The 14,605-nt window shown below is 41.4% G+C and overlaps 1 protein-coding gene across 4 annotated transcripts in view; it reads left to right on the forward strand.

The window, feature by feature from the left end:
• AIG1 (androgen induced 1) overlaps nucleotides 1-14,605 on the forward strand; it is a 193,688-nt gene that overhangs the window by 36,126 nt on the left and 142,957 nt on the right. For all 4 annotated transcript variants that reach the window (XR_007355795.2, XR_007355796.2, XR_007355794.2 and 1 more), the window contains exon 2: nucleotides 13,734-13,889. Coding sequence is in view for 1 of the 4 variants with exons in the window: in XM_048844358.2 (XP_048700315.1) it covers nucleotides 13,734-13,889 (156 nt within the window). In the remaining 3 variants the exon portion in view is untranslated. The remainder of the gene's footprint in view (nucleotides 1-13,733; nucleotides 13,890-14,605) is intronic.

Below are 14,605 nucleotides of genomic sequence, written 5' to 3' on the forward strand. Positions count from 1 at the left end.
ACTCATTTTAGTCATATGGTTGTGGCACTTTAAAAAAAAAATTACTTGAAATTTTCTTGTCACCTATACATTGAGAATAAAAATGTTGCAACTATGTGTATTTGAAACATAAAAATGTTCTGTAGGTTTTTAATTTATTCTGCTGTTAAGTGTTCCACTGTAGTATTCATATCTTTCCTTTAAATGAAGTGTGTATTGTTTTTATGAGGACTATTACAACATCTGTAGTAGGATAAAAGCCGCTATTCTCACCAACAAGAAATCCCTACCTACGGCTACAGAAGCAGCCATCACATTATTTCTGTGTACTTGGGGAAGTTTATGATTGAATGTCAAGCATTTTATAGATCAAAGCAATCTTTATTTCCTATTTTCCTCAGACTGGTTAGCTAATATGATTTCAAAGAAAAGGCTATAAAATTGAAAGCTATGATCTTTTAACATGAAGTGCGTTTGGCTTTTCTGGACTGCAATTTTATTTCAGTGTTCTGTTCTTATAAAAGGATGTTGTTCTGCCCATATTAGATTTACCGTATGAGTTATTGGCTTATTAACCCATGAAAAGGATAAGACTCTTGTTAACTTCAACCCCTTAGAAACAGATCTAGGTTAGCCTCGAAGGAGTCTTAAAAGCATGAATTCCGAGGCCACATAAGATCTAAACTATAGGCCAGATACATGGAATTTGGCATAGTGAGATGTAAATTGCCTCTCGCTATTAGGGTTGCCAGGCGTCCAGTTTTTGACTGGAATGCCCGGTCAAAAAGGGACCCTGGCAGCTCCAGTCGGCGGCCGTTAAAAGTCCAGTCAGTGGTACGGCGGGGGCCCGAGGCTAAGGCAGGCTCCCTGCCTGCCCTAGCTCTGCGCAGTTCCCGGAAGCAGCCACCAGGTCCCTGCAGCCCTTAGGTGCATGGGTGGCCGGGGAGGTTCTGCATGCTGCCCCTGCCCCCAGTGCTGACTCCGCAGCTCCCATTGGCCGGAAATCACAACCAATGGGAGCTGCAGGGGCAGTGCCTGTGGGCGCGAAGGCAATGTGTGGAGCCTCGCTGGCTGCCCATGCTCCTAGGGGCTGCAGGAATCTGGCGGACGCTTCCTGGGAGCCACGGTAAGCACTGCTGGGACCCAGCACCCCGGTTCCTCTCCTGCACCCCAACCCCCTGCCCCAGTCTGCAGTCCTGTCCCAGAGACTGCACCCTGCACCCACCCAACACCCCAACATCCTGCCCCAGCCTGGAGCCCTCTCCCACACCCTGAACCCCTCATTTCTGGCCCCACCCCGGAGCGCACACCCCCAGCCTAGAGTCCACACCCCCTCCCATACCCCAATCCCCTGCCCCAGCCCAGAGCCATTTCCCACACCCCCAGACCCTTATCCCCAGCCCCACCCCAGAGCCTGCATCCCCAACTGGAGCCCTCACTCCCTCCCACACCTCAACCCCTGCCCCAGCCAGGTGAAAGTGAGTGAGTGTGGAGGAGAGCAAGCGATGGAGGGAAGGGGGATGAAGTGAGTGGGGGCAGGTCCTCAGAGAAGGGGTGAGGCAGGGGCAGGGCCTCAGGGAAGGGGTGGGAAAGGGGTGTTCAGTTTTGTGCCATTAGAAAGTTTGGCAACCCTACTCACTATACCACTAAAGCTCCTAGTGAGGAAAATGGATTAACTCCAAGGGAATACAGGCAGTGAGCCCAATTCCCAAAGTACACAAAGGTTCTTTTATGCTGCCAGAATAGTGAGTGGGCTTCCCTGAGGCCGCTTATAGCCTGCATAAAGGGTTCTATGCCACCCCTGCTCCTAGTCCCCCCATACCTCCAGCATAACAGGCATCGGGATGGGGAGTGAAGTGATGGCCTTGGTCAGAGCCTAATGCATGACAGCTCTTCTCATAGGGACTCTGGGAAGCAAAATAAACTCTGCTCAAATTTACACCAGGGACTGAGCAGGTCGGCTGCTGCCCCAGAATATGGCAACTGCAAAGGTGGCTTAAAGCCACTTGTGCACTCTTCCTCTATGTCTCTCTTCCTGGCCCAAAAGCAGGAAGGGAGGAACTGAGAATTGAGTCAGTGGCAAAGAGTGGAGAGGTGATTGGTACATAGTACCAACATATCTCTCAGGTGCCTTATGCATGCTTCTTCCCATTTGTCGTTGCTTGCTTACTTCCTGGGATACACTGACTCTCTATAGTAATCCTGCTACAAGGGAGTTTATGCTGTAACTTCTCCTCACCTGAGCAGATTTTCCATCTCTGGCCTGCACTCCAAAGTTCTCACCAGCATAAAGCCAGGATGAATTTGGACATACCAGTTTATTCAAAATAACTGAATTTTGTGTAGCATCTTTCATACACTCTATTGCAAAGTGTTTTATGGATAGACTGGAAAATAAAAGTAGTGGCAGATCAGGTGAAGTAAAATTAACAAGTTCTCTGTGGTGTTAGCACTGCTGGAAGTCCAAATGTTTGCTATTGTGAATCAGAGCAGAGCAATAGGGTGGAAGAGCACAGAAGGTAAGGGCAGTGTATAATTAGCATGCTCTCTGAAGCTGCCACATTTCAGACCTTGTTAATTTTAGTTTGTTGTCACGCTTGGAACAGAGAGGTCAGATAGCTGCCAAGAGCAAAGTGTCAGTACATTAAATAATGTTGGAAGATACAGGAAGACTATTCCAGACAGCAAGAGCTGCAGAGGAGAAGGATTTTGTAGCAAGGTTGCATATGGAAGGGTAGAAGAGGCCTGTGCTATTTCCACCAGCAATCAGAAATTTAGGATTGCTTCCCAGTGTGGCTAAAATACGTCTGCCCACATGTATCATGCATAAAATAAGAGAATGAATGTGTAGGAGACAGCATGGTCCCAGGGATAGGGCACTGTCTGGGAACTGGGAGACCTGGGTCTGCCACTGATTTGCTGTGTGACCTCGAGAAAGTCCTTTTATCTCTTTGTGCCTTGGCTTCATCACTGTAAAATGACGATAAAGATACCTAAGTTCCTTTATAAATCATTTGAGATCCATAGCTGGGAAATACATCATAAGACTGAAGTATTTCACCAGTTTTCTAGCCTGGGTGAATAGTTAAAAGGTTTGGATTACAATGCAATGCCATTATTTCATTTTCTTTGAAATCAGAATATTTATGAATGTAAAAAATAATTAAGAGTTTAAGAATTGTGTTCTATTTGACACCTCGGAAAGAAAAAGTAATTTAATAAAAATACAATCCTAATCAGACTTTGAATTCAATATTTTCAGGATTCCTATCATTTTTCTAAAGCAGAAATAATATCAGATCCAATAATTTTGACATCATTAAGCAAAAAACCAGATTAGGAAAAGAACAATTCTGTCATATCAAAAGGTATTGGAATCAGACATGTTAGAAAAGGGTTAGCCATTTAAATAGTCACATTTAGCAAGGCTGATTAAGTTTCCTTATTTCAGTTTTGATTTCCCATGTGTGTGTTTGAGTTTTAGGAGAATAAACAAGTTAACACTAGTGTTAACTTTATAAGATAAATGAAGGGACATTGAAGGCAATTAGATTGTCAAACATTTTATTTATTTATTTCCTGTGAAAATGAACATTGTCATTATGGAATCATGGTCATGACCCAATAGTTAAGGTTGTAACTCAGTACGTTACAAAATGGCATCACTATCTCTCTGAGAGAACCTATTGTTAAACTCAAGGAGATCCCTAAATGTTCTTTGATCACAGCGCTGTATTGTGCCCAGGACTTTGCTTAAGTGTTTAGTTACGAGTAGAAGCATATTTGAATACAGCAGAAAATTGCTAAGCTGCCTTTTGTTACCCTGCATGCCTTCATAATCAATACCAAAAATTATTAGTCTCCTCTCCTTTGTTTTCAAGAAAGTTTTAATAGCAGAGTCTTTTACTGAAGTCTAATTACCAAGACATCTTGACTGTTAAAAAAAATAATAATAATTCTACATTTACTAACATGCTGCAAAGATCCTTCATAAATTTCCTTTGGGCTGAACAAGGGACTTAATGTTGCCTTTGGGAAGCAACTGCTCTTATGGTAGATTTGAGTCACTGTTGACTGGTGCAAACCAGAACAACCCTGAGGGCTGATTTAACTTGTCCTAGCATCTTTTGTGGGTAGAAAGAAAGGGGGAGTAAAGTTACTGATGTGCCCCCTCTGCTGCTCCAGATGTGCTGACCACTGCATGGTGGGGACAGTAATACTTACCTAGTTGGCTAGGTGGTTGTGAGGATTCATTCATGTTTTTACAGTGCTTTGAAGAGACAGATGAAAATATTTCTTTGATTTTTTCCAGCTTTGGGACCATGGTTTTCAGAAGACAGTGTTTTTCTTTTCCTATTTCCATAACTGTCACAACACTACTGAGATTCATCAATCTTGGTCATTTGTGAATGTAACATGAATGACACATTCAGGATTGATGAGTCACCAGTTAAAAAGTAGTTGTTTCCTTATTGATTTTTTTAAAAAAACAACTCATTTAATCATTCTCCTCACTTTTTTCAAGTCTTTTTTTCAAGTCTGCTCTACCAAAATGATCTACACCTGGTGGCTTTCAGACAGGTTTTTTTCAATATTCAATAAGCAGATCGGTTGCAAATATTTCCAGAACATTAGGACACTTAAATTGAACTTCATGTGTCTGTTGCAGGGGGGTCCTACCAGTCAGTCTGGAAAGATTACTCTTTAATCAAATTTATTTATTTTGGGGAATAAATAGTTTACGTGTCAAGTTTTAGGGACCTTCCAACCATCAGAAACCTTATCCTGAAGTTCAGTTTAGTACAGACAGCTGCAATGCAAGACTTTTTACCCTACTTAACTAACTATCCCAAACAGTGCCTAGAGTGCTGCCTTTCCTGCTGATTGCTGAGCACTGCTTAGGAGACACTACCAATCCTCCTGAAATGTATAAAATTAGCATTTAAGACAAAATAATGGCATAACTTTCTGTGCAGAGTATAATACTAATAAGATTAAGTTTTAGCAAAGAAAAACATAAAAGATGTAATCTAATAATACCAAAATACATTCTGAATAAACTATATTACACATGTTTGCTGACTGGATGATATAAGTTTAATTAAATTATACTGTCTTATAAACAGAATATGGTAGGTAGTAATGGCAGCTTTTGTACGTATAGTGCAAGAAAGCAAGGGGGGATTGGGGATTATTACAAAATGAATGTAGTACAAGCTACTTAAAATCAAAAAGATAAAGATGAAAATTGAATTGTAGTTTCTTAAATACTTCTACAAGTGAAATTCATGTTTCCTCAGATATATTAGATGGGGTGAAATAGAAGGAGACAAATCTAAAATTGGGGGAAAAAAACCACCTAAGAAAACTCTTTCTTTTTCTGAAGGTGAGAGGTTGGAATGTGTGTGTCTGAGGGGAGTGATCCAAGTAAAAATTATTGCACTGATTTCAGAATGTGTAGTACTCTTCATTCTCAGAATCTGGTCAAATTCTTATTTATATTGCTGTGATATACTGTATTTTGTCCATTCCATCTCTTCATGTGCTACATAGTAGAAGATTCCTGGCTGTTAGCACTTCTGAACCAGATGGCATATTCTTCTGTCATGTTGAGATCATGCTGAAAATGCCATCTATGTAAAACAGCTGAGACATAACACTTTGACATCAGGTTTTCAATAGTTACATAGCTATTGGTTTTTATCCGTTACCATTCATTTTTGGCCATTAATTTTTTTCTTGAGTTTTATTTACAGATGAGAATGAGTATATATTAAATGCATTATTAACCCCCCAACCCACCCGATTCCCCACACAAATACTGGATTTCTAAGGATTTTTGCCAGTTTACCTAACTCAAGTCCTGTCCATAGCATCAAAGAACTTTATATGGTTTTGAAAAAAATATTAACCATGTTATGGAAACTGCTTTTAAAACTACATTAGTACAACCACACAGCTTCTCTGGTAAGTGTGTCATAACATATCCAACATGGTTCTTGAGAGGTAGTCAACTCTGGTAAGGCAGAATAGTGTTTCTGACTAAGGCCTGAATGCAGAAAAGGAAGTAGGCATCTAACTCCTTATTTTAGGCATTTGGATCCTGGTTTCAGCATCACTGCAATACACAACTCTGGCTTCCCCCACCAAATCCTCTAGGCACCGAAACTCACTTGGCACCTAAGTTTTTGTAGTAAAAGTTTCCTTATCGCCTGTGTTTCTGCCCTGAGCATGTGCATTGCTGCCTCATTTTCAGTGACTGGACACCTATCTCCTGCTTAAGCCACAGAGCAATTCACAACCTGGGGAAGACAGGCATTTGGCTGCCTAAGGTTTATGCAGGGCCTGATGCAATAGGTGTGCTCAGAAGCAATTTACCAGATTGAGCCACTCGGGTGAGTTCACACACAACAGTTGGGGAAGCAGGGAAGAGGAGAAGGACTTCCCTCAGAGCTTTTACCCTAGTACTTAGAGCTAAACCACCTGGGTTTGGGAGACCCCTGGTTCAACTGCCTGCCCCATGTGAGGGGGTGAAGAGATTTGAACTGCAACCTGCCACCTCTCCAAAGAGTGCTCCAACCAGTGGGCTATGGGATAATCTGATGTGACTTTCCCTCAATCTCTCCTGTTGTTGTTGTTGCATTCATGATAAATGACAAAAGAGTAATTGGAGCAGAGAGACTGGACTGGACCTGGTGTTTCCCACTTCCTGGGTGAGCTCTGACCATCAGGTGCTATAGAGTCATTTGAGGAATTCTCGTGCTTGTACTGTCTCCTTCTCCCTCTCCCTCTCCCTCTCTCTCTGGCCCACGTGACTCTTTAAGAGAGAGAGCCAGGGAGAGGGAGGCAGCACAGAGTATGAGAATTACTCTATAACCTTGTGGTTAAAGAGAGAGAAGCCTATATAACTTAGATGGCAAAGTCCCATTTTCAGAAGTGATTTAGGCACTTAGCAGCTCAAGTTCCACTGACTTTCAGTGAGACTTAAGCTCCTATATAATAATAATGTCTTCTGCAGTTTCCACAGTATGCATCTGATGAAGTGAGCTGTAGCTCACGAAAGCTCATGCTCAAATAAATTGGTTAGTCTCTAAGGTGCCACAAGTACTCCTTTTCTTTTTGCAAATACAGACTAACATGGCTGTTACTCTGAAACCTGTCATTAAGCTCCTGTGTGCCTAAATAACTTTTGAAAGGACTTAGCTGTTTAAGTCATGTAGCCCTTGCAACACAGAGTAGAGCAACACCTAAATACCTTTAAAAATCAAAGCCTAAGACTCAATCTGGGTTCTTTCCTTCTCATTCATGAGCACTGCATGCCAGATTCTGTGCAATCTCATTGGTTTAAAATCATGCTCTCAGTTACACCGAAGGAACCCCACTAGATTTCAGTGAGCCAGATTGGCACAGTTGTGTAAAAGGTGGAGGAAGAGGGTGAAAGGAGCCAGTGGATGGTGACCTGTGTCATGTGATATGGAATTATTAATGTCTTATAATGCTGACTCATGTGATGTGACTAAATCCAGGAAATAAAGTTGAGTCTCTTTTTCCACTTCCTGTGTGTCACATTCTTATTATGGGAGCTTTGTCCATATTTGTGCATTACAGTCTATACACTAGGAGAGGACTCTCAGGATAGGATGAGGGTAGTGACAGGATTCCAGATTTTTATAAGGCTGACCATCACTGTGGCATTTGTACACCTTCCATAAAAAATAAACACAATATATATCTCTCTACTGGCAAAAATAAGTTTTAAGGCATTGTTGGGATTTAAATAAATAGGAATGTGCTTATGTGTGTATGCATTGAGGTGTCTCTGAGCATTCCAACAATAACTCTAAAACAAAGAAATGGGTTTGGTATTTAGGTTTCCTTTGCCCTACTCTGTATTTGTATCCCTTTCGCTCTCTCTCTCACATTGTTATTTTTTAAGAGAAGGTACTGTGTGTTATGGACCAAGTATAGGTGGTATGTCCTAGTAGTCAGAGCAGCAGTCAGGGCTAGTGGGCAGAGCAGGCATCCAGGTTGGGGAACGAAGCCAAGGGTCAGCAGCAGAGTCCATTGCCAGTTACCAGAGCCAGGCGTCAAGCCAGAGTTAGAGGCAGGAGCCAGGTGATCCTCCAATCAGAGCTCCTGTGGGTGGTGCCTTGGCCAGGGATATAGTCCTAGTAGCATCTCAGCCCACTGGGTTTCAATAGGCATTGGGTGGAGGGCAAGATGCAGCAGCTGTGTGAGGGACCCCCCGACCCTTCCCCCCCAGGCCAGACCTAGGTTCAAGACCCAAGACATCACACTGTTTTGTGTTGTAAAAGCACCTGCCACATTGTGGGACCTACTGAAAACAAATGAAAAATAATAAATCATCCAAAACACCTCTTGGCACTCCAACTGTGTGGAGGAGCATTGGCTACATCCCCAGATGGGCTCGGCTATAATAGCGTAACATTAACTACTCAGCAGATTAACTAGAATGCAGCTGCTCTTCCATCTCTGGCTCTTAATTAACAAGGCTTCTTCCCCAATCCTTGCGGGTTAGAAGAAGGTGACTTCAAGTAATTTGCAATATTTTTTGTAAGTTTTTGAATCCCTATAAATTTACTTAATTATGTATTGAGTGGTATTCTTCTTTTGTTTGAAAATTGAAAAAAAAACATCATCAAAGTTCAATGCCCAAGTTTGTCATCCAAGATGATGGCAAATGGGAGGAAAAGGGCAACCTTCATGCCATCCTCCCTGTTAAGGGCTTTGGCATGACTAATGCCATCAACATGGCAACAGAACACTGACCAATGGCCTCATTGTGGAAAAAGCAACCCAAGCAATATGGCCCTTTTAGGGCAAACACTGAAAGAGGAAACATATATTCATACCTACATGTATGGCACTTCAAGAAGGCCTTTCTCCTGAAAAATTTAGTACTATCAAACTGTTCTTTGACATATATTTAAATAAAATTTTGTGAGTTCATGCTTACATTTTCATCATCATTTTCTTTCTTTTTCAGTTTTATTTAATTTTATATATTTATTGTTCATGAATACCATGTATTTGTCTGTGCTGTAGCTCCTGGTTCTAATATTCTCAGTACCATCCTGCAGTAGTACACTCAAGCATGCATTCCCCAGTTTGTTTGCTCCCCAAGTTAACAAAGAGACAGAGATGGAAAAGGAGCTGAGAAGAATGCAACAATCATGCGGACACAGGAAATAGCAGAGGAGTCAGTAGCTGTGGAGAAGAAGGATCAATAGCTTGAGTTAGTCAAGCGTGGTAACAGCCCTAGCAAACAATTGCCGCCCTAGGCTGCCTTCTGTAAACACAGAGCAGCCCAATGTCAAAACCACTTCATTACTCTTGTCTTACCTGAATGTGCTCAGGATATTTGAACTTTGGAGGATTTTGCTGTTGTAATTCACATTCCCGTGTATATAAAGATGCTAAAACAAGCATGGTCCCAGTACACCGATTCCAATCAATCGCACTTACAGTAGCCAAACAGACAAATAGTCTGGCCTAAAGTACTTCAATGTGTCTTAAATCACACTACCATGCTAACTGCTCAAGCATAAAATATGTTCACAACACCAGATTATTTTACTGATCCATTATGTCAAAAGCCTGAAAAATAGAAACAACAGTGCTCGAAGGTGACAAGGAGTGTAACAGATAATCTGAGGTAATAAATCATATTAGGGTTTTTTTTTTCCCCAAACCATGGATTTGGCAAACTATAAAAAGTGTAATTTATGTGGACTGACAGATACCAGCAATTTTTGTTTTCGCATGCTGGTAGAGCTAAAATTTGGTGCTATTGTTTGGGCTGCTTGTTCTCTTAGAAGAGAGAGTAATAACAAATTCATATAAGGCTGCCTTCAAGGGACAACTTGTTCAGATACTGACAATATTTGGGAATTGCGAATGAAATGCCTAGAAGTTTGGAGATATGAATTATATTCTCAGAACAGTGAACTATAGCCACAAACTCATAATTATGAATCCCTCAAAAATACATTCCCCTTCTTTTTCACTGGAAACTTACCTGTAAGTAAACTAGGAGGTAGTATTACATGAAAAGGTATGTTAATTTTATGCACAACCAGGGCCATTTCTGGAATGTATAAAGGCGATTTCACCCATTATGTCAATTTCTTGTTTTTGTTTCTTGATTACTATTGCATGTTTGTTTTACATAGTGGACCTGTATTTATTTCTTTTTGTAAATCTGTGCTCTCTTCAAACTCTGTTCACAGGCTACCAGTATCTCTTTCTACATGGATGAGACCCAGACTTGCAAATTTAAAAAAAGAAAAAGAAAAAAGTTTGCCTGCATTTTGCAATTTTCACCGGGGTCCGAGTGGGGAGCCAGCTGTACTCACTCAATTAGGGTGAACTGCAAAGAAGGGGCAGACAATCCCAGTAAAGTTGGTGGATATTCCAATAAAATTTATCAAGCCAGTATAAAACAGCATCTTTATTACCTCACTGGTTACTCAGAAGTCCAAACAACACAGTTCCCTTAAAGTGATCCAGCCTTAGGCCTCCATTCAGGTACCTAAGTCAAATATGATGATTTTTGAAAATCTTCTTTCATCATATAAAAGAAAAGGTTCTACCTATCCCAAAGAATTGGACACATTACCTCCCAGACTAATGAAAGTTTCAGATCTTACCCAAATACACACTACAGCCAATTCTTATTAACTGAACTAAAATTTATTTTAAAAAAAGAGAGAGAGTATGGTTAAAAGATCAATATGCATACAGACATGAGTTCAATTAATTGAGATTCAGATTCATAGCATAGATGGTGAGCTTTGTAGTTGTAAAGAGTTCTTTCTGAAATAGTTCATAGTTTACAGTCTAACGTCCAAATATATTCAGGGTATACCAGCATAACTGGGACCTTAGTCTTGGGACTCAAACTTCCCCTGATGAAGCCTAAGCAGATCTGAGGTGAACAGGATCAGGTTCCAAGTGTCTTTTTATACAGTGTTCTAGCATCTACTTGACTGCACAGTCGTGGATAAACAATAGACTTTTGATGTAACTTTTCGCTTTCTAAACACTACCAGTAATTAGTTACACAAATTAACAGGGGACAGTTTGCTTGTTCCTGCACCGTTCGCAGATTATTTGCTATACATATTTCAGGGAAGGGGTTGGAATGGGAGCAGGGAAGGGGTGAAAGAGGCGGGGCAGGGCCTCATGGAAGGGGTGGAGTGGGGGCGGGGCTGGGACAGCAGGGGGGTGGGTATCAGTGATGCGGCCCTCAGGCCAATGTACTAGTCCTCATGTGGCCCTTGTGGTCATTTGAGTTTGAGACCCCTGCTGTAGAGACTCATATTTTCAGCTCTGGAGGTCCCCGGTTCAATTCCCAATTTTGGACAAAAGGGCAGTTGTCAAGATAGCACTTCTTATGCATTGTATATAGGGAAGAAAGTGATTAGCCATAGCTCTGTGTGCTATTTGTATGGGGGAGCTGGGGAAGCTTCCTCCCTAAACTCTGAAGTATTTATTCCTGGCTCTATTCAGTAACTCTCTGTCAGGAAATGTATTTTTCCCTCCTGTCTTATATTTTTCTGTAGTTTTCATTGTTAGTTGTTAAATTTATTTGTTATACATTATCCCTCATACCACAACTTTTGAATCCTATGGATAGCTTCCTTCTCTTCAGTATTTTCACAAATTCATCACTATACATTATGATAGCATTACATTTCCCCCCATATAATTTTGTCCTCATAGCAGAATAACTGAAAGAAGCAGCTCAGTTTATGATTGATTAGGAAATGTGCAATTTCAGTTCCCTTTGGAAATGTGGGTGTTTCAGGCTATATTACTTTGAATAGATCTCATTTCAGGAAATCATAGTTAGATTTGCAAACAACCTATTAGGTCACTCATCCAAACTCTGCCAGTGCAGTATTGGTCCCTACAGTATATTCTTGAATGTTTTGTCCAATCTCACTTTGAATGACTCAAGCAATAAGGCTTCCACTACTTCCTCTGGGAGACTATTCCATGGTCTAATAGATTTCACTGTTAGGAAATATTTCCTGTCACTTGGCCTACATTTTCTTATGCTCCGATTCATCTAGTTATTTGTAGTTATACTTCTCTAGACCTCCCTTAACAGGACCTTTTCCTTCCTTGATACTTATACCCTTCAGTAAATTGTAGATGGTTAACAAAAAGAAAAGGAGTGGCACTTGTGGCACCTTAGAGACTAACCAATTTATTTGAGCATGAGCTTTCGTGAGCTACAGCTCACTTCATCGGATGCATACTGTGGAAACTGCAGAAGACATTATATACACAGAGACCATAAAACAATACCTCCTCCCACCCCACTCTCCTGCTGGTAATAGCTTATCTAAAGTGATCATCAAGTTGGGCCATTTCCAGCACAAATCCAGGTTTTCTCACCCTCCGCCCTCCCACACACAAACTCACTCTCCTGCTGGTAATAGCCCATCCAAAGTGACCACTCTCTTTAAAATGTGTATGATAATCAAGGTGGGGTTAACGGATCTCTTTGGTCATCATTTGGCCAAGGTAAAACATTTTTAGCTCTTGTAATCTTTCCGTATAAGTAGGCCATCTGATTGGTGGGGAGATTATTTTTGATTAAATGCTGTCTTAAAAGAAGCAAAGAGGAAAAAATGCATTAGCATCGTGGAGTTTCAGGGGACCCAAAATCTTATTTTTAAAATCAAAATGTTTAGGTTTTTTGAGTTTTAAGTAGAAGTGGAGAGTTTCCCCAAAGAACTTAAATTTTTTTTTCTAACTCTAACAATTTATCATGTATCATGGCTGGCATCATCAGTGCATGTTTTGGAATGTTGCTTGATCTATGTTCTGCACTAGTTTTTAAGAAAAATGTGTGCCTCTGCAGTATGTGCGGAGGGAGCTGTGGCAGCAGCAATAACACAAGCTGTTCCGTTAGTGTGGTGATGACACAGGATGCTCAGTGGGCATTTGAAGGCCTGTTTGCTAATTTACAGCCAGTAGTGAGAAAATTGAGCTTCTGGAATTCTGCAACAGCATCACCAGACAGCTCAGGTAAGATAGCCAGGTGGAGAAAAAATGGAGGGAAGGATTCTTGGGGTAGAAATAATTTTTTCATGTTGAATCCTAACAACAGACCCCTTACTTGTAAATCAGTCCCTCCAACCATTTAATCATTTATGTTGTATTTTTCTGAATTCCCTCTGACTGGTATCATAGAGTCCAGAAATATATTGTTGTCTCACTTGCTTTTTGTTTTTGTTTTTTTCTTCCATATTGCAAGTTCATATCCACTACCATCCTTGTAGGGTTTTCTAAGGTCCCTATTCTGCCAAGACTTGTGCATATATTTAATTATATTTTGCAGAATCTGTACCCAAGTAATTTTTTCCTATTTAATATAATAATGCTTAGCTCTTACATAACACTGTATAAACATGAACTAATAATCCTCATATTGGAATCTCCCTGTTGGACTGGTAACATTGAGAGGTTAAGTGACTTTCCCAAAGTGACACAATGAATCACTATCGGAGCTGAGATTTGACTTGAGGAGTTCCTTGCTGACTGTCCAGCACTATGCTCCATCTCTATGGTCCTGATTCAGTAAAACACTTAAAAACACGTATGTAACTTTAGGAACACACTTAAGTGCTTGGATGACTCAGAGTCTTTATCTGTATCTCTATTGCATCTGATGATCTGTGTATTTATAGTCTTCAAGATTGGATTTTATTTCCATGCAGGTTATCCAGGCTGTCTTTTTTGGGATCTGCGTATTGACTGATCTCTCCAGTCTTCTCACCAAAGGAAGTGACAGCCAAGAACAAGAAAGACAGTTAAAAAAGCTCATTTCCCTCCGTGACTGGATGATGGCTGTTTTAGCCTTTCCTGTTGGAGTTGTAAGTATGGTGCTAAGCAGTTAATTTCACTGCCATGCAGGTGCATCATTTAACTTGTTCATTGTTTCCTGACTGTAAAAAGATTGACATGATTAGCAAAAGGGATAAATGACTGAAAAAAGGGGGAAATGGGAGCACAGTTTTGTCACACTTTAGTTATCCTGAAGATAACTTTCAGTTACTTTTTAATTTAATTTTTTAAAAATAATCCACTGTTGAGGCATCTGGATTCATGATATAAATAAAATGTACTTACACATTAGGACGGGGTGGACAAACTACGGCCAGTGAGCCGTTTTAAGCTGGCCCACGAACTCCTGCTGGGGAGCAAGGTCTGGTGCTTGCCCCGCTCCAGCCGGGGGGTCCAGATCGGGGGCCACACCATGCGGCTCGGCCCTGCTCCAGCTGGGGCACTCCAGCTGTGGCATGGCCCTGCTCCAGGGCGCACAGTTGGGGGCTACACCGCATGGCTCCCGGAAGCAGCTGCGTGGCCCCACTCTGAAGGTTGGGGGCCACTTCATGCACACGAGCCGGAGAAGGGATATGCTGCTGCTTCCGAGAGCTGCTTGAGGTAAGCGCTACTCAGAGCCTGCACCCCTGAGCCTCTCCCCATCCCCCAACCCCCTGCCCTGCCCTGATCTCCCTCCTGCTCTCCAAACCGCTCGATTCCAGCACGGAGCACCCTCCTGCACTACAAACCTCTCATCCACAGCCTC

The sequence above is a fragment of the Caretta caretta genome, chromosome 3 (assembly GCF_965140235.1).
Source record: "Caretta caretta isolate rCarCar2 chromosome 3, rCarCar1.hap1, whole genome shotgun sequence".
Classification (NCBI taxonomy): domain Eukaryota; kingdom Metazoa; phylum Chordata; order Testudines; family Cheloniidae; genus Caretta; species Caretta caretta.